This window comes from Natrix helvetica (genome assembly GCF_964273705.1).
Source record: "Natrix helvetica genome assembly, chromosome: 1".
Classification (NCBI taxonomy): domain Eukaryota; kingdom Metazoa; phylum Chordata; class Lepidosauria; order Squamata; family Natricidae; genus Natrix; species Natrix helvetica.
The window spans coordinates 142,572,476-142,592,791 of NC_138548.1; the positions used below are offsets into that span (position 1 = coordinate 142,572,476).

A 20,316-nucleotide genomic window follows, 5' to 3' on the forward strand; every position below is an offset into this window, starting at 1 on the left:
TTGAATCATAAGGAAGCTATTTTGTTAAGTTATCCAAGTTGTTTACACTTGCCTGGAGGAAGGCGGGAGACATCATGTATTTTTTTTTCATCTCTTTATTTTAGTTTTTACTTTTTATATTTTCTTTAATTCGGTTTAGATTTTGATCTTTGTATTTGTAAACCTTAATAAAATTATTGTAAAAAAACAAACTCTCAATGTTTCCCAAGGCAGTATGAATTACTTCTCATACTGGGCTAATAAAACAGGGAACTGATGCAACCTTTTATGTCGTCATAAATAAGACAGAGCTTTTAGCTCTAGACAAAAGAAATGGGAAGAAAGCAGATAAGAGTAAAGTTGTAAACAGGGTACTGGTTGCAATTGTGTTGTAACTGTAACCTTTCTTCTACTAAATATTATTAAGCAAGATTCTTGTTCTATGAATTAACTGTTGCCTGTTTAGACTGCGAGGAAAGAAATCTGACAAGCTGGTAAACACTTGGGATCATTCAGCTTTTGTTACATGGAATACTTGACACCCCACACGTTATTTCATAGGAACTCTATGGGGAACTTTTATTTTGTGCACAATCATGTACAATAGTTGGAGAACCCCTGCCTGCATGATACTTTCAAAATTGTGGTAACAGTGTCTAAATAAGGTGGAGGACATCAGATCGGGGAATACTCCAATAAAGATTGGGTCTATGAAGCATTATGTCAGAACAGTTCAGAAAGGAGAAGTAATAATCTCCATCAATTTGAATTGCTAGATCTGTTAGAATTTCTCTTTTTCAGAAAGTACAAATCTCATCATCTCCTTCTCTTGACCCTCAGAACTATTTGCACTTGTGATATTTCTATAGGCACAGGTAGACACTGACTGCTGGTGGCTGTAAATGGCCAACTGGATGGGGTCTCTACTGGCTTTTGGGGGAAGCCAACATTTGCAATGGTAGATTTAACACAGGGGTGTCCAAACTTGGGAACTTTAAGACTTGTGGACTTCAACTCCCAGAATTCCCCAGCCAGCCATGGCTGGCTGGGGAATTCTGAGAGTTGAAGTCCACAAGTCTTAAAGTTCCCAAGTTTGGACACCCCTGATTTAACATTTCTGCTTACTTCAGTACAGAAGAGGCTTTTAAAAACATATTAGGTCAAGTGTAGGCTTATACTATAATTTTAATACTATAAAAAAATTGAGACAGGACTAGAAAAAAAAAAAAGGGGGGGGGGATCCTGTTCTGAGATTTCAATTGACCAAAACCTGGATTATCACAAGAGTTCATTCTTTTACTAACAAAGGAAGGAGAACAGCAGTATTTCAAACATCTTGTACTAGTATGTTTTTAATCACTGAAGTAATCCTTAAATCTTGATGCAACATACCAATTGCAAAGTGAATAATTGTAAGTATGTACATTTTGCTATTCATCTTAGAACAAAAAGTCACCTTAACACCCATTCTCACGTTTAATGTAAATACCAGGAAACAGACTCAGACTCAAACAGTTCTAAAAGCAAGTCTAGAAGTACTCTGGTCCATTGTTTAGTTTGTTTCCAGGAAATCTTGCTTTCTGTCCTTGTTTCCAGATTTTATTTATTTATTTGATTTGTATCCTGCCTTTATTATTGTCTATAAATAACTCAAGGGAGCAAACCTATCCAACTTACCTTCCTCTTCCTATTTTCCCCACAACAACAATCCTGTGAGGTAGAGTTTGTGTGACTGGCCCAAAGTTACTTTGGTAACCCGTCACATCATCAGGCCAAAATTTTAAAGATATCTACAAAAAGGAGGAGTCCATTGATTGCAGTCCTTTTTGGTAAAACAGAAAGAATCAATTACTGTTAGGAAAATGTTTGATGAAGGGAAAAAAACACCCTACACAGAACAAGATTAAGCACCAGTGAGACCAATTAATGGAATGTAAATTAAGTTCTTAAGCCCTTCTAAGAAAAAAATCGCAGTGCTGAACTTCTAAACACCTTTTAATTTGCCCTTGCTCTTTAGACAAGATGAAATACATTGCATAGCTAGGAACTGACACTTAAAAGAAAAAAAAAGGTTGAGACTGAGTTCACAGGGACACAGAGACATCCAAGAAAATAACGTCTCGGAGCTGAACTTGCCAATCGTTTTGTTAGCGAGCTGAAATAAATGGGAACTGTCTGTGCAAAGAATGTCCCTTTAGCAGCTCAGAATGAACTTCAGGCCTGGGCTCCATTTTGTCTTTTGTAAATTTTAAAGCGTTCAATGTTATAGTGAACTGACAAATTTTAAATACCTACATTTAAAAAAACAAGTACTGCATTGATGTTAATGTGTGAAAAGGGTCCCAACCCCCAGGAGCCAGAATTCCCACAATTGTCCACTGTGGTAACAGGATATAATTGCTTACTTACTTGGCAGCAAACTTTACCATCTGCTTACTTGCATGGTCTCCCACAGCCACTAAAGCCTGGATGTTAAACTGCTGCTGACGTATGACTAAAAAACACTGTTTTCCTGAAAAGAAAGACGAAGAAATAATGCAAGTGTTTCCAGGACAAATTACATGGGAATTTCTGAATGAATTTTTTTTTAAAAAATATGGTCTATTCCTTTAATATCAGGCCAGCCTTTAGATGTATAAAGAAAAGTACAATCACAGACATGTACTGCATAGTCTTTGCTGTGGCTTTTCCAGCACAATAATCTTGAATTTATTTTTTTTTGTTTTTGTTAAAGGAAATTGTCCTTCAGGGAAAAAATATCAAGGGATAATATATACAACATTTCAGAAAAAAGCTCAGACTTACCCTTGCTAAAAATAATATGATGTAAAGAATAATGTAGTTATTTATGTGTAAAAATATGCAAACATTTTAGATGAGGACACACAAACCATGGCAATACCTCCAGATCTAAGGTAACTAAGCTTCAAAGCAGAATAGGCTGATTCTGAGGTTTCTAATCCGCCTCAGTGCTTTTACCTTTTTGACTTAATTTGGCACATTCAAAGTACTTAATAAATATCAGGGTGTCGCATCCTGCCCCATACATCCCTACGCCCAATCCGCTCACACAGAGAGGGACTTCACCGGGTGCCGTCCGCTAAACAGTGTCGGGGGGCGACACCCAGGAGCAGAGCCTTCTCTGTGATGGGCCCAGCCCTGTGGAATGACCTCCCCCGTGACATCAGGATTACTTCCGATCTCCGCTCCTTCCGTGTACAGCTGAAGACCCATCTCTTTCAATTATCTGGCCTGGCTCAACCGTAAATTTTTCTTACTCCTCCTGACAGTTCTTTTAAATTTTTTAAATTTTAAATTGTGTTTTACAATTGGGGTATTTTAATGGTGATTTTTAACTGTCTAATGTGATATAATTTGTTACCTCCCCAATGCATGTATGTCTTTGTATATGTGTATGTTTATGTGTTTGTACATATGTTTTGTGTTTTATATGCTCCATTGTACGCCGCCCCGAGTCCTGTCTGGAAAGGGAGCGGCTAATAAATTCAAAATTTTATTATTATTATTATTATTATTATTATTATTATTATTATTATTATTATTATTATTATTATTATTATTATTATTATTATTATCATTGAACAGAGGGGAGAAGACAGACACTGAACAAACACATGCTTTTTCAGTTACTTCTTTAATCCAGAGTTAAGCAACCTGATGCTTTGTAGATATTTTAAACCACAATTAGAACTGAAGTGTAAACTATTTGGAGGCTACAGGTTGCAGATTCATGTCCCATTCTTTACTAGACTATAATTTACTTCAGGTAGCGAGGTAGTAGTAGCAATGTCAAGCAAAGCCTCCAGAGCTGGCTTTCTATAGGTTTCTCAAGGACCCTATGTTGGACGAGCATTTATCATTTTAATTTGGCTATTCCAAAATGTCAAAAATGAAATTCAGCATCTGTAGTTCTACCTTCTCCAACTCATCTACCATTTCTTCCTGGTTGCCCAGTACAAAAATGGCATCATAATTGTGAATCAAGCTCTATAAGCAGTTAGCTTAAACTGGATTGGTTATCGGGTTTAAAATACTCTAATCTTTCTCTTACCAATGTCTTTTTTGACAGATTTGGTTTCAGAAAGGAATCTTGGCATATGGTATACTTGTTTCAAGTAATGGTAGTAAATAAAAATTACAAACAAAAAAGATGAACTCAAATATTGAACGCAGGTATTAACTACAGCAAATAAATACTTTATGAAGAAAAAATGAAACTAAAGACCACATAATTAGTGGATGTAACAACATTGCTCAAACAACATCTTGACAGAATAGTCACTATGATTCTTGGCCATTTGCATAAAAAAATAAAGTTAACACATTTCCAGAAGGTAATATGACCACAAAATTGAGCAAGCAGTTGAAAATTATGCTAAACTTTTGTGGGATTTTCACTTACCAACTGATCACTTTCTACAACTCAATACTACAACACAATACACCTGATGTAACAATAATTAAAAAAAATAATTGTGTAGATATAGCTAAACCTGGAAACAAAAGAATCAAGGAAAAAAGAAGTGGGAAAAGATGAAATATAGGGATTTAACATTCAAAATAGATAGATTATGGAAAATTTTTGCAGAGACATTCCTACAGTTATTGGCACTGGGTGAAATTAAAACAGATTAAATATATTTTACAAGAATTAAATATTTTTATTATATCAGCTACATATTTGCAAAGAAAAATGATGGGGACATGTTATAACTTACAATATTACTTGGATAATTCCTAGAACTATCTAAGCCAACTAGCCAACTAGATAATTGGCTAGAAATCAAATTTTCAAAGAATACCAGCCAAAGAAGTGATTCTTTGTGTCTTTCATTGTGTAATGTTATTTCTAATAATAATACTTAATAGAATAATAACAATATAAATAATACTTTGGGAATTTCCTGTTAATGCCTTATTGTAGGTTAGTTAGTTAGTAAGTTATCCCATAGAACAGAACATATATTGTACTAAAAGGAGTTTCAAAAATTCATTTTCAAATAATTTTTAAATATGAACCTGCAACTAACCCTATTCCATAACATATTTTTATATATAATTTTTATTGAAAAGATTAAAATACAAACTGCAAAAAAAATACAAAAACAAAGCAAAACTAGACAAAACAAAAATGTGCATAAAAAGAAAACAAACAAACATGCACATTGTTTCTCCTAGTTGAATACTGATAAATGTATTTTAAGAATAATAGTTTCCTCCGCTTGTGAAACAGACCCAGTTTATGAACTTCTACAACTCTTTTTGACCTGGCATCTATCTACTATATAGAAATAATATAGAAACATATGAAAAGAGACATTTATTCAGATACTATAAACTCAACATTATGAAGAAATCTGTAAATCAATACAAGTGCTTTAATTGGGCCTCAAACATACTTGCAGCCAACAAACAATGTTACTAGCATAATCATAAATATTAACTCCAGCTACTACATTTAATATCAATTGAAGTTTCCAAACCACATTTATGGAAGACTCACAAAAAGCATAGTACAATAATCTAACTGAAAGTATATGAGGGTATGGATTAGTGCACTAAAGTATTTGGTGTATTCAATGGCGAATTGTATAATATTCAATGGAGAATTGTATAATATAATTGCATTATATTATACAACTCTCCATTGTCTCCAATAGTAATGTCTACTGAGAGATACTGTGATGGAGCAATTGGGAACAAAAAAAATCAGGACAATAAAAATGCTTATGATGTCTTTTTTATGACGTTGAATAGGACAGAACAGGACTTTATTGATCTGTTTACAGTTCCCCTACAGAAGTAATTACGATTTTATAGGGGATCACCTTGGGGAAACCAACCGGAAGCTGTTAAGACAGTAACAGGTGCAGAAGTATGCACTGAGACTAGGGAGGCATGAAAGACTGGATCCTCTTGACTCCCTGGGGTATAAGAGAGAGGGAAGGAGAAACTGGCAGACTTGCAAGATTTTATTACTACAGTATTGTATGTCTCAATAAAGTGCAATTCTAGTCTTCCTATGGAGTCAGTTTCCAGATCTGATCTATCTAGTAGGGATGAGAATCAAGATGTACTCCTTGATCAAGGTTTGTTATTCTAGGTCCATGTGAGCAAAGTGACAATTTTTAAATCTTGATGATTTGTTAGTTGAAACTCCTCTTGCATCAGAGCAACCCACATCTTAATGAATTATGCTAAAATGTTTTTAACATTAACATTTTGCCAAGACTTCCCTATTTCAACTTGGAATTGAATGTGACTGTCCAGTTATTAAGTTGTAGACAATATGTTTTATAATTTGCATTGGCTTTTTTATTTGTAGCACTTTAAAACCTCATTCTTTTTGTTATTAGATCATCTTCACTGATCGTTTAATTGTATTGTTTTAACAACTTCTGCTTTATACTTTAATCTACTCGATGATAAACCTTTGTAAAAAGCAACGTATCACTTAAACAATTTTTCAATATATGAATACATAATAAAACTGAGAAATACGTAAGCCTAGTGAGCCTTCTGTTGATAAATCATCTTTTCAGTTTGCCCATGGCAATGAAATGAAGCATGCAAGCAACTTCAGGTGCATCTTGGTGCATCTACGTGACTTTTCTCTTCTATGAGGTGCACAATTTACCAGTGGGTTTCTGGTACAATTTATTGTCATCTTTAAGTCATATAAAGTTGTATATGACTTTTAAAAGAGTTATTTGTGATATTGTCCTTCTACAATTGTCTTTGCATGTCCTGTAAGATTTCATACAGTGGGCATATTCTGAGTTCTATCAACAAAACAGTACCATCCTGTAGGACCAAGTCATACCTCCTTCTGTTCCTGTCACCACTATCTGGAATACCATCTTCCCAGAGGCCAGAGAAATTTGTGATCCTAACTGGTGGATGATGGGTAGCTAGTATTTCTATCTGTATTTTTTTGCCCCAATTTTCTGTTTCAGTGGATTTCAACTTATTTTATGGTGTTTAACATTCACACCATCTTGAGTTTTTGAATTTGGTGATGTTTAAAACCAAAATAAAAGTTATGCACAGATCACAAGTATGTGAATACATGGAAAAGAACATATGGCAGCAATGGAAGTAGAAGTGGAAAAAGATAGGATGTATGGGATGTAAGCAATAGAAATACATATAAGAAACACACCAGGACAAGGAGATAATGCTTGAGCTTTTCTGACTCATGACAATGTCAAAAGAAGCAATCTTACCTTTTGCTCTACTAGTATGAATCCTTCCACGAACCCAAACAGTTTCATCAGCTTTCTCTCCTGTCAAATCCTTTATTCGTACCAACACACGATCTGGATATAAAAGATATAGTGACATATATTGAGAACACTTATTCATATTTACATGAAAAACTATTTATTGAATCTCTTAGCAAAATTGTGGGTTGGATCCAGGCTTATACTTGTTAATATGTTGCTGGGAATGGGGCAAAACAGCAATTCTGACTCTTTTATAGTCCCTGTATTCCCTAAAGCCCCTGTATTCCCCTAAAGTTTAGGTGGATGATAAAACGGAATTAGGGAACAGAGAAGACAAGGAAAAACTGCAGAAATTTGTCACTGTGCGCTCCTTGTCCATAAATGTCTCTATGAATATTTGAAAATCTAATATTTTAGGTTCCAGAGACTTTAACATTTAATAATAACTTTGAAACTTATTTCAAATGTTGTTATGGAAAAAAGTCCAAAATAGTTAAATAGCAGAATAATTCAATATAATTTCCTTCTCAAATAGATCTGTTTAAAATAGTAAGAGATTAAAAACTGTATGTTCAGAAAATTCAGAACATTATCTCTAGTCGTAAGAGAAATGAATCTCATGAGTACTTTTATAAGTGATGTGGAAAATTCCTTAAATTTATGTAACACATTTAATCTCCTGCCTCTCTATAGACTAAGAACAATATTCTATTATTTTTCTTTTCCTCATAGACACTAGAAAGACCATAAAATAAAAGCTGCTGGAATGGCCTACCAATAAATTGTAAGAGAAACATGTAAAGATGGCTTTTGCCTATGAGCCCTGAGAATATCATCTCTCATCAAGACTTATCTATGCATATCAGTATAACAGCTACTATCTCCTGACAAAATGTCATATGCATTTGATAACTATGTAAACATATGAATTAATTAGGTGACACCAATAGCACAAATTTCTCCCATATAAACTTTCTTTTTTTGTCTAGAAGATCAATAGTCCTGCAGTATTGTATAATTCCAATATTTGTATTTATGTTTCTATAATGGAATGGCTATAACATAGCTATAGGAATTTGTGAATACAGGTAATGCTTGACTTATGACCTCAATTGAGATCAGAATGGCTGTTGTTAATCAAGACAATTGTTAAGCAAGTCATGCCCAATTTTACAATGTTTTTTGCTGGGACTGTTAAATGAATCACTGCAGTTATTAAATGAATCAAGTGGTAAGTGAAATCAGCTTTCCCCGTTGACTTAGCTTGTCAGAAGCCAGTTGGGAAGGTTGCAAATGGTGATCACATGACCCTGAGATGCTGCAACTGCTGCAAATACAAGCTCGTGCCAAGTGTCCAAATTTTGTGAGGATGTTGCTGTGGTCATAAGTATGGAAACAGGTCATAAATCACATTTTTAAATGATATTGTAACTTTGAACAGTCACTAAACGATTGGTTGTAAGTCAAGCACTACGGTAGTAATGGTAATGTTGGGATATGTCCATGGAGTCATCCAGGTCATGGTTGTCCCAAAGGTGTTTTTTTTCAAGAGGAAATTGGACTTGTTGGGGTTTCTCCAGCTCTGACTGAATGGTGGGGAATGGAAGGATTTATACTCCTTTATACTCCATTTGCATTCTTTTAGTCAGTCCTTGAGGCCATCTGGAGGTTTATCTGTGTCATCAGGGTCACCTGAGTGGTGCAAATGGATGTGGAGCCTTCTTGGAACTGTTGAAAGGACTGTGTTATAGACTGTAGATGTCATATCCCTTCCCCTCTATTGGGAGAGGGTTGTTCAATTTTGACATAGATGGCCTTTTTGACCCCTCTTTCAAACCAGCAGTCCTCTCTGTCCAAAATATGGACTTTGCTGTCTTCAACAGAGTGGCCTTTGTCTTTTAAATGCAGATGGACTGCTGAATCTAGTCCTGATGTGTTTGTTCTCCTATGCTGTGCCATGCATTTATGAAGTGGTTGTTTTATTTCACCAATGTACAGATCTGCGCATGGCTCACTGCATTGTACTGCATATACCACGTTCCTCAGTTTGTGTCTGGGTGTTTTATTCTTGAGGTGGATAAGTTTCTGCCTTAATGTATTCTTGGATTTGAAGTGTGCATGTATGTTGTATTGACTGAAGATCCACCTAAGAATATCGGAAAAGCTCAAACTGCCTCCATCAAAGCTAGAAACAAAACTAATTTGAGGCACAATCAGCACTATGTTACTTATTGTATTACTTCTTCTCTGTATGTTTTACAGAATTTTGAAACTGACCTGGTTTTTCCTGGGACTGTATCATTGGCAATATTCCATACCTTTCTTTTGCATAATCCTGAAAAGAGAAGAGCAACAAAGTATAATAATGTGCCATAATCAAACAGTCATGCTTTGATACATTTCACTATAATTCCTCACGGGTAAATAACATATTCTACATATGAAATTTAGAATTAACTAATCTGCACACTAGTCTGAGATTCTGAAATATACAATAGTAATGGAGTTCAAAATAAATTCACCTCTGAGCACAATAAGATACATGAATCACTCACCATGCTACGCATATATGTAATCACTTAGTAACATTCAGTCCTATGTACTAAATTACTTTCATCATTTATTAATAGTGATAAGCACAAGAAAATGTGCACCACCTATGACTTCATTCTCTTTCAATTTTAGCTTGAAGCACGGTATGTGAACTGTGAGAACTGTATAATAACTATACTTCTCTACTGTAATTATAAAAGGATGGAAAATAAGAGTTACTAATACTGTTAACAGATGTAATTCATGTATTCAGACATAACTTATGAGAATGCACTACTTTCTGAGGAGAAATTGGACTATGGCATTCAATATCCCAGTTAATCTGAAGAACTTCAAACCCTGAAACAGAGTTCATTGGTTATTTAGGCTTGAATGGGAACAAAAGAAAGTATTCCCAGAAATAGGGCTATGCAAAATATATCATGCACTAAGGCATAAAAATAGAAAAGCAATCATAAAGTGAATTGAAATTAAGATATTAACACTACAGTAAAATGTATGTCCCGAACAATGCAAAAATGATGTGCAGCAAGTTTTAATCACATCATGCTCATGTTGGGGATTTTGAAAAGGAATATGTTTTTCAATCAATCTGAAACTGTACATTCTTTTATTGAACCATGTTCAACTCCCATTTAGACAAATAATTTGATCCTTGCAGACCACTAATTACTAAGAACATTTCAAAAAAGCAGTACATGTATCCAATTCTATAAAACAACTGTGTAACAACTAAAATCAGAATTTTAATAAATTCTGCTATAAAATAAAATTTGTGATAGCAAAAGAAACCTGAAAACAGCTTGAACAAACTTCTTGAACACATACTTTGTGAGCTTGAACAAGTTCATATCATTTACACTTTGTAAACAAAAATGGTTCTGAACAGAATGTGACAAAAATACTTTTAGTACGGCAAGCTATCATAAAGATATGCATTTGGAACAGAATATTTTAATTTTACTAATGGGTACGCAGAACCTTTATTCATGGGTACCAAGCCCTTGATATAAACAAGAGTATTTTCCAGTTCTGTGCAAATTTCCAGTAGCAAATCTGTAGGAAGTGTCAATAAGGGAAATAAAAGTCTACCACTGATTTTAAACACCAGGGTAACTTTGGTTTGCCTACTTTTAGCCCATTCCTATTACCTGCAAAAATAAGTTGTATCTGGCTCTCATTTTGCTTTTTTTAACCATGATAGATTTTGAACACAGATGTCCACTTCTCAGTGTTACACACAACAGTGTCATACACCTGTTTGACTGTGTTTTTAATGAATCCTGTCTCCTCAAAACCCAAGTTTTCTCCCAAACTTACTTTGAAAAAGGCTTCCTTTGTAATCTGTATACTTTTTTTTGTCTTGGCTTTTCTCTCTCTCTCTCTCTCTCTCTCTCTCTCTCTCTCTCTCACACACACACACACACAAAATACATGGCTTATCCAGATGAAAGGGGACAATTTTAAAAGATGTTGAAGCCACCCACTATGGGGATATTATTCACCCTCATTCATTTGACCTATTTTGCCCCAAACCTCTCTCAACGCCTACTTTCGCTTCCAGCCAGTTCCCATGCCTTCTAAAGGCAACAAGGAGGGGACAAAAGTGAAAAATGAGGTGAATGGAGAGTCTCGTCCGAAGGGCATCGAGGCGGCCTTGGAAAAGGCCCCAAGAGGAGAAAGGGAAGCAGGACCCCCTCCACCACGGCTCAGGTTTTGTCCCAGGAGCGAGGTAGAGGCTGGGGGCTTCGGGTCCACACGCGGGGCCTTTTGACATTTGCAACGCCCCCGCCTCCCCCCGCAATACTCCTCGCCCACCAACCCTCCCTACCCACCCAGACCGCTTCCATCCCTTCGGAAACCCACATCGGCCGGCGGCGGCTCCATTGGGCGGTCGCTGTTCCGTTCTTGATTCTTACGAACGCCGGGCATTTTTACCACATGCAGCGAAAAGCGGCGGGGGACGGCGGAGTGGGCACGCGCACTTTTTTTTGTCCCCTCAAGCTTTCCGTATCACCTGACAAAAGCCGTTCCACCGCCTCTCGCTGGATTCCCCGGGCTACTTTTTTTTTTACACGTTCTCTCCGCGTGTCCTCCCGTACCACTTCCGGGCACGTAAAGCACGCCAGGGAGAGCCGAGCACGCTCTAAGCATTACGTCATGGGGGGAAATGAATCTCCTCGTCTTTCAGGACCATCCTGCCTCTCCTCTCCCCCCCCCCCCGCTTCCAATGCAGGAAACGTTTTATCGCGAGCTTTGGAGAGTTCGCTCGACGTGTTGTTGGAGATGAGCGGTGTGTGTGTGTTTCTGTAGGGTTTGGGAACTGGAGGAAACCTGCCTATCCCGTTCAAGATACAATAAAACGATCATATTTCATACTACTTAAAAAGTGTGAAAAATTGTCCTCTTATGCCTTATTTGCCCTCTTATGGAAGGTTTTTGAGTGCATTGTTGTGATTGTGAATGAGTGACCTGTGTACCTTAAGTGGTGGGATTCATTTTTTTTACTACCGGTTCTGTGGGAGTGGCTTGGTGGGTGTGATGTGGATTGGTGGGCTAGCAGGGGAAGGATCCTGTAAAATCCCCACACCCACCCCTCTCCAGGTGAAGGATACTGTAGGCCAGTGATGGCGAACCTTTTTTGGCTCGCGTGCCACAAGTGGGGGGAGTGCAGGGGGGTCGAGTGCGGGCGTGCCACACCCATAATGCAACGCGCAACCCCCCCAGTGCGCATGCGCGCACAACGCGCGACCCCCCCATTTTTACATTTTTTTTGCTTTATAGGAGCCTGGGGAGGGCAAAAAGAGCCTCCCCCGCCCCCCCGGAGGCTTCAGGGACCGTCCCTGAAGTCTTCGGAGCGCTTAAAACCACCCTCAGAGCAAACTGGAAGTGCTTCCTGGTTGCTCGGAGGGTCGTTTTATGCGCTCCGAAGGCATCAGGGAAGCCTCGGACGGTCCCTGAAGCCTCCCGGGCGGGCGGGGGAGGCTCTTTTCGCCCTCCACAGGCTCCTATAAAGCCTATGGAGCCTGGGGAAGGCGAAAAATAGCTTTTAAAAAGGTGAACTCAGCTGGCCAGCGCACGCATGCGCGCTGGCCAGCTGACGGCAGCGCCTTGCGTGCCCTGACAAATGGCTCCGCGTGCCACTTGTGGCACGCGTGCCATAGGTTCGCCATCATGGCTGTAGGCTAATGCAAAATCCCCATTCCGTCTCCACTCCTGGGGGGAAGGATACTGTAAAATCCCCATTCCTTCCCCACTCCTGGGAGAAGGATACTGTAAAATCTGCATTTCCTCCCCACTCTAGGGGAAGGATACTGTAAAATTTCCTTTTCCACCCCATTCCAGGAGAAGGATACTGCAAAATCCCAATTTCCTCCCCACTCCTGGGGGAAGGATACTGTAAAATCCGCATTTCCACCTCACTCCAGGGGGAGGATACTGTAAAATTTCCATTTCCACCCCACTCTTGGGGGAAGGGTACTGTGCAATGCCCATTCCTTCCCCACTCCTGGGGGAAGGATACTGCAAAATCCCCATTTCCTCCCCATTCCTGGGGGAAGGATACTGTAAAATTTCCATTTCCATCCCACTCCAGGGGAAAGATTCTGCAAAATCTCCATTTCCTCACCACTCCTGGGGGAAGGATACTGTAAAATCCGCATTTCCACCCCACTCCAGGGGAAGGATACTGCAAAATCTTCATTCCTTCCCCACTCCTGGGGGAAGGATACTGTAAAATTTCCATTCCCTTGACACTCCAGGGGGAGGATACTGTAAAATTCCCATTTCCTACCCACTCCTGGGGGAAGGATACTGTAAAATCTGCATTTCCACCCCACTCCAGGGAGAGGATACTGTAAAATTTCCATTTCCATCCCACTCCAGGGGAAGGATTCTGCAAAATCTCCATTCCCTCACCACTCCAGGGATACTGTAAAATTTCCATTTCCATCCCACTCCAGGTGCAAAATCCTTGATCAGCTGGGACTTGGGGAGGCAAAGTGTTAGGGATGTAACCCTAGGCTTGGCTTGGCAATGTATATAAGCCATGATTGTAACAAATGTATCTGTTACTTTAAATGCTTAAGTGATATAATTGGTTTGTTACCTCAAGCAGCTATAAGAGGGAGCCAGAATGGCTGTTAGCTCTCTGTTTTGTTAGAAGCTGATCGGTGTATACTGAGGTATTGTGGTTTGCAACTGTTAGCTATACTTTGTGTGTTAGACTGACTATTTTGATAACTGAATTACTGAACCGTGTATGACTTGGACTGTTAACCAGACTCTGAATACTTCTATATTTCTACATAGTAAACTACTATATTTTTATACTATTCAGTGTCTCTGTATGCTGGTTTGTGCGTGTTATTCCATATCACTCTCATTACGCTTCTCTGCATACTCGCTCTTCTAACGGGGAGCTTAATTACTTAACACAGAGAATAGATGGGGGCAGGGCCATCCAGAGGTGGTATTTGCCAATTCTCAAAACTATTCAAAATTTCCGCTACCAGTTCTCCAGAACCTGTCAGAACTGGCTGAATACCATCTCTGGATACATTGTTTTCCATATTTATTTTCCCGTGCTGTTGAGCCCAAAAATTACCATCCATAAAACTAAACAAACCACATGCAAATGTACAATTTAAAACTTAAGTCATGTCACTGCCTTAAGTCAATGTGTGATATTGAGTGCATATGTGCATACACACACACACACACACACACACACACACACGTCTTGATAGTGAATAGCTATCCACTTGATAGCTGGATGAGGGAGCAAATGGTGAAATTTCCTTTAGGGAAGTTGAGACTTGGTATGGAGAAAGTGAGACTTTGGGGTTGAAATTGTTGGAAGAAATAACCAGATCCAGTTCTAAGTTGGGAGAAAGGCACTTTAGACAAAATGTAGGTTAATTGGAAAGATGGTTTAATGATGAAGCAGAACCATATGGGTGGTCCTGGGTAGCTGGCCATATGGAGTTGAGAGTGAGGAGCATTTATAACTTCTCTTGGGCTTTGCACTTGAGCTTCCTGTTCCTGTTCAAGAACATGTATTCTATTGGCTGTTATCAGCCTCCCATGAGGCCATGTACAAATCCTAGGAGTTTGCCTGAGCTATGTTTGGTTGATGTTTGGGCTGATACAATGAATGGGACTTGGGCAATTCCTATTGTGGCTGAGGACTAATCCTACCTTTGTTCAGACATAGTCAGGGAATTTTGCCTATGAATAGAGCTACCTAGATCTCAATAAGATCTTTATCTCTTAAGTACTGACATCTGCTGAGGGATATTAAGAAATGTAGGGACTGTTTTCTGTCTCTCAATTTCATGTTTCTCAATTTCTCATCCAGGGAAATATAATATTCTGCCTTTTTAAATATTTCTCAAAATATTTCATTTTTCTAGGAGAGGGATGGGTGCTAACTTTTTACAAGATAAAGTTTATTTTGGATGGGGTTGTCCTTACAGCAACGAGTTTTTCAGATTGGATTTAACAACATTTATCTTTGTATTTTGGACTCTTATCTCTTGTCCTACTAATTTCAAAATGAAGACAACTTAGTATTTTTGTAGATCATGGCTTCATATCGCTTTTTGTCTCTACTGTAGTCCACTAGAGAGGTAGCACACATTAATATTTAGCACTGTACAGGTGGTCCTCATTTAGAAACCACAGCTGGGACCAGCAACTCAGTCATTAAGTGAACTGGCTGCCAAGAGAAAGTATGGCTTTACTTATGATCTTACTTCAGCTTTCCTTTGCTTTTGTAAAGTCGTAAATATGATGCTTGGTTGTAAAGTTACTTTTTCATTATCTTTAAAACTGCAAAGTGTTGCTAAGCAAGACAGTCACTAACAAGAACTACCTGCAGTTCTTATTCATAAAGGTGTTTCCCCTCTTCTTCCAGTCATACAAACAATGGGTGATGTCTCCACAATGATGCTGGTTTGTGATCAATAACTGATTCTAGCTCCTATTGGCTATCTTGTGGACATGGTCATTCTCCAAATCTCTGGCCATTGCTTGCTTTACTGGGCAGCATCCTACTTCCTTATCAAGCACTTCACTGACTGAACCACGTCTTTTCTGCAGATCAGGTGTTAGACCACCTGATTTGAGTCCTGAGCATTCTATTGAGTAAAACAGCATCTGTAGGGAGGAATGGATTTTGCACAGTAAAATGAGGGAGAAGTTTCTGTTTTATAAAAACAACAAACAAAAATCACACATCCTAGATAACAGCCTGCTTGGACCCAGGTATTGACAAATTGCTTAGCCACCTGTCAACACATGCCTTTTCTCTTAAGAAAGTGCCACCAATTCCCTTGTTTCAGTTGTCGCTCTTTACTTTTGTGAGAGCAGCACCATTAATCCCATTGCTGACATATTTTAAAAATATGTGCTCAAATGGACATAAAACGGTAAAATTTCAGCATATGTTTTTAAAACGGATAAAAATCTTCCTTAGGTTGATATTAATTCTCAAGACAGTCTGAGGAACTAAAGCTCAACCTCATGATGTTTTGGTTATGTCTTTTAAATGGCACTGACATTATTCTCTACCAATAGAATAAAGCAGAGCAGGATGAGTTCTATGCCTTGGGTCATCAATATGCAATGCAGTGTGACATTTAGCCTGGCAACACGTTCCTTGGCAACTGCCCACTTTTTTCCTTACCTTGTTTATTTTGTAAAACCCTTTAATTAACAATAATGAATGGGAAATGGCATATTGCACAACAAAGCATCAGCCTCAGACTTAACCTACATTGGTAGCAATGCTGCTGGGATCCATTTAGATTTTAGTAGCATCAGATTTTTTTAAAAAATAGTGGGCTGCTTCAACCTACTGTTTTATGATTGATGGGATTTTTCGTGATTGCCTGCATTTATCTTGGGAACTATTTCGTGAGATTGGGTGTAACGCTCTCAAAGTTCAAAATGTGTCCATGGGCTGAAACACCTGTTATATACTGTCAACGGTACTTTTGCAAAGATATCATTTATGAATGCGGATGGGGCAAAGAAAATGCATATATATCTATATTACTATCAATAGAAGATAATGTTTGTAGGTCAAAATTCAAATGTGGGATCCTGACTGTGCTTGATTATTTTCTTGTAGACAACTCATTACCCAATTGGTAACATCAGCAGTGCTAGAAGGGAATGTTCTCTTTTTATATACTGATGACTTGCCTTGTCACTGTTTTTCTTTTTAATAAAGATTTTTTTTGTTTTTGAATAAACACAGACAAAACACACACACACAAAAACACAAAACCATCTTCCATTACAAATTGTAGAAAGTGTGTCGATTGGTTACAAAAACTTCCATGCATCCCTTCCACAGTCATCACATACAATTCATATCAAATCATATATTTTAAATCAAACATGTTTATATATATTACTATCATCATACCTCAACCTTCATTTGACTATAATTGTTTTTACATCCTTTTATATAAAATATTCCAGATTTAAAGCAAAACCACATAATGGCATTCCATTAGCTCTTTCCAATATCATCCAGTAACATTACATCTTTATAACATGTTCTAAATAAAAATTGGTTATATTTAATAACAGAGTTTCTAAACCTTTCGTAGTCACCATTTGCAATTTATATCAATTTTCCTCTTATCAAACCAATACATATATATGCATTATTATCATTATCAATCATTTAACTGTATCCATTATCACTTCATTTTATACATAATGCTCTAAATTCAACTAAATTTGACTTAATTTTTTTATTATAAGCTTTGATTATATCAACCTGTGTCTTTCCAGTAATAGTGCAGTCTTATGTCTCTTGCCATTTGTGGCATTAATATTCTGGTTATTTCCTTAGTAAGTTTTGTATGGACTTCTCTTCACAATTTATTGCTTATTACATATCTTGTATAAGTTCGAAACCCTCCATCTGCTTCTTCGATCAGCTTATTTTTGGTTATCACTAGTGCTTCTGACAAAATTTATCTCCTTAGTTCCATCAATTCTTCTCTCTTTTCTTCTTCTGTACTTTGAAATCTGGGGTAGAGCTCCAGTCCATCTATCTCCCCTTTCAATATTCCACTCTTTCCATTTCCAACCACGCTCAGTTCACTGTCAAAATCAACAATTTTCTTGTCTCTTTGTTTATTTTTTCCTTCAGTTTTTAGAACTCTGACTTCCACTTTCTTCATTTGATGAACATCCTCAATTTTTCCATCAAATTTTGCTGTTCTGTGATCTATGTTCTCCAATCTCTTCTCAATTTTCTCTGTTACTTCTAATAATTTTTGAATTTCAAACATAATCTTTTGCAATGTTAAGGTTTCTTTTTCATGTTGCACCATTTTTCCAACTTGTAAACACTGCCACTCTGGCATTCAAAACTTTTTATTAAATTTAACGCAAGTTCATTTATAATCTTTCAAGACAAGGCTTTGTTTTCACTCCACTCCAGCTGCCAATAAAGCTCCCGAAGAGCACCTGTATAAACAACCCATGCTCTTCTCACTATCACTCTCTGTAAACAAGCTGAGGAACCTTGAAATGCAAAGTCAAATGATCAAAGAGAAAAAAGAAAAGACAATATTTCCAAGCCTTCCAAGCCTCCAGCCTCCAAGTTGCAGTGTTACTTCCTTTCCCTCTGTTATTACAGCCCTCTTTGTATTCCTTTTATATCTTCTTTATATTCCAGGCTTAAAGAAAACAAAATTCGTAAATGGAGCAAAAAAACCCCCAGCATTATAAAAATAAGGAAAATGATTTTAATCCATAGGTCTCTCTCTCTCTCTCTCTCTCTCTCTCTCTCTCTCTCTCTCTCTCTCTCTCAAACGTTTGCAAAGGTTCCATCCATAAAAGAATTTTTTTTTAAAAGGATAACAAACTGTCTATTGTAGCTTAATTTCGCTGCTCTTCTCTGTTTTCAAATTTAATTTAGCTTTAATTTTTTGGGGGGTAGTCTCTTTTATAATAATATTTCCTCACCAGATGGACACACTTTCTCTTTCCGTTTTCCTCCCGTTCTGAAGCTGTCCCAACTTCAGCAGCTTCAATGGCTGCACTTCTGTTGCCGGCAAAAAGAGATTTTCCTGGAAGTAAAGTATTCACTGCGATCTTGGAGCTCCAAAATCGCATGTCGTGTCGTTGCAACATCAGCTCCTCCTTTCCGCCTTGTCACTGTTAATGAGTGGTTCTTAGTGGTTCCTTGATTGGTTCTTAGTGGTTCCTTGATTAGGCTCTTGTATCTTAAAAGAAAGCAAACCCCACTCTCTTATGGCACTGATGATGTTACCTAATTGGGTAATGAAACATCTGCAAGAAAACAAGCAAGCTCAGAGAGCACCAGAGACCCTACTATATATTACTGCCATGATATAACAATATCAGAATCATCATATATATGCTTAAGATACTATTTTATTAACATGGAATATGAAGAATTTCTGCTTCCTGATTAAGGAATTTTGCAATAGAAAAAAAAACAGTGACACTACTTAGAATTTTCTTTTTGCAACTGTAAACATTTTGGAATTAACCTATTGTGTTGAAAAAGGGGGCAAAAATAAATTGTGGTATATGAAATGATGAGGGACACAGTGGCTAAGATGCTGAGCTGGTTGATCAGAAAGATCGGCAGTTTGGCGGTTCGAATCCCTAATGCCACATAATGGAATGAGCTTCTATTACTTGTCCCAGCTTAGGTCAACCTAGCAGTTCAAAAGCATGTAAAATGCAAGTAGAAAAATAGGAACCACCTTTGCTGGGAAGATAACAGCATTCCGTGCATCTTTGGCCTTTAGCCATGCCAGCCACATGACCACGGAGAAGTCTTCGGACAGTGCTGGCTCTTCGGCTTTGAAACAGAGATGATCACCGCTCCCTAGAGTCGGGAACAACTATCACATATGTGTGAGGGGAACCTTTACCTATGAAATAATGAGAAGAGGGCAAATATAAACTGTGGAAAAATTAAACTTACTGATCTTGCACTTGCCCCTATATGGATAGAATCTCAATTCTCACAAAATAAAAAATAATGTATTAATAAAATTGTACAAAAATGATAAGTATTATTCATTGTACTGGGCATTGAAACTGAGCAAACAAATTTTTTTGGCATAATAATACAAAATACTTTATTAAAAATATATTTCTCTGAATTAAAGGTGGTTATAGTTAATAAAAATCTAAGAGGAAATAGACAATGCACCCAGCTGTGAAACTGCTAAAATGTATATAGTGTGAAAGTAAGCTGCCTGCTTACAAGGCGTTATGCAAAACAAACAAAGAGCCATTGTTTATCTATAAAAAAACATCCTAATAGATGTTTTTGTTTTGCTTGCAAAGAGGAAGCTATTATTTTTTATATCTTCTCTTTGGAAAGAACTGTCAGTAGGTTAGTACAATAATTAGAAAAAAATAACTGGAACCAATTTCCCTTGCACATGGTAATCTCTTTAGCTTTATAATAAAGAAACACTATTCAATAAGGTGTCAGAAATATGAAAAAGTAGCAGATGAGATTGCT

At 37.4% G+C, this 20,316-nt stretch overlaps 1 protein-coding gene across 2 annotated transcripts in view; it reads right to left on the reverse strand.

The window, feature by feature from the left end:
* DARS1 (aspartyl-tRNA synthetase 1) overlaps positions 1-11,958 on the reverse strand; it is a 52,820-nt gene extending 40,862 nt beyond the window's left edge. Inside the window, exons 1-4 of one of the 2 annotated variants that reach the window (XM_081935295.1) lie at positions 11,797-11,958; positions 9,504-9,561; positions 7,227-7,319; positions 2,389-2,491 (exon numbers count right to left, since the gene is read on the reverse strand). In XM_081935295.1, the coding sequence (XP_081791421.1) occupies positions 2,389-2,491; positions 7,227-7,319; positions 9,504-9,528 (221 nt within the window). In that variant the 5' untranslated portion in view covers positions 9,529-9,561; positions 11,797-11,958. Of the gene's footprint in view, positions 1-2,388; positions 2,492-7,226; positions 7,320-9,503; positions 9,562-11,645 lie in introns of both variants that reach the window. The other variant, XM_081935294.1, reaches the window with a different exon arrangement.
* Positions 11,959-20,316: the final 8,358 nt, after the last annotated feature.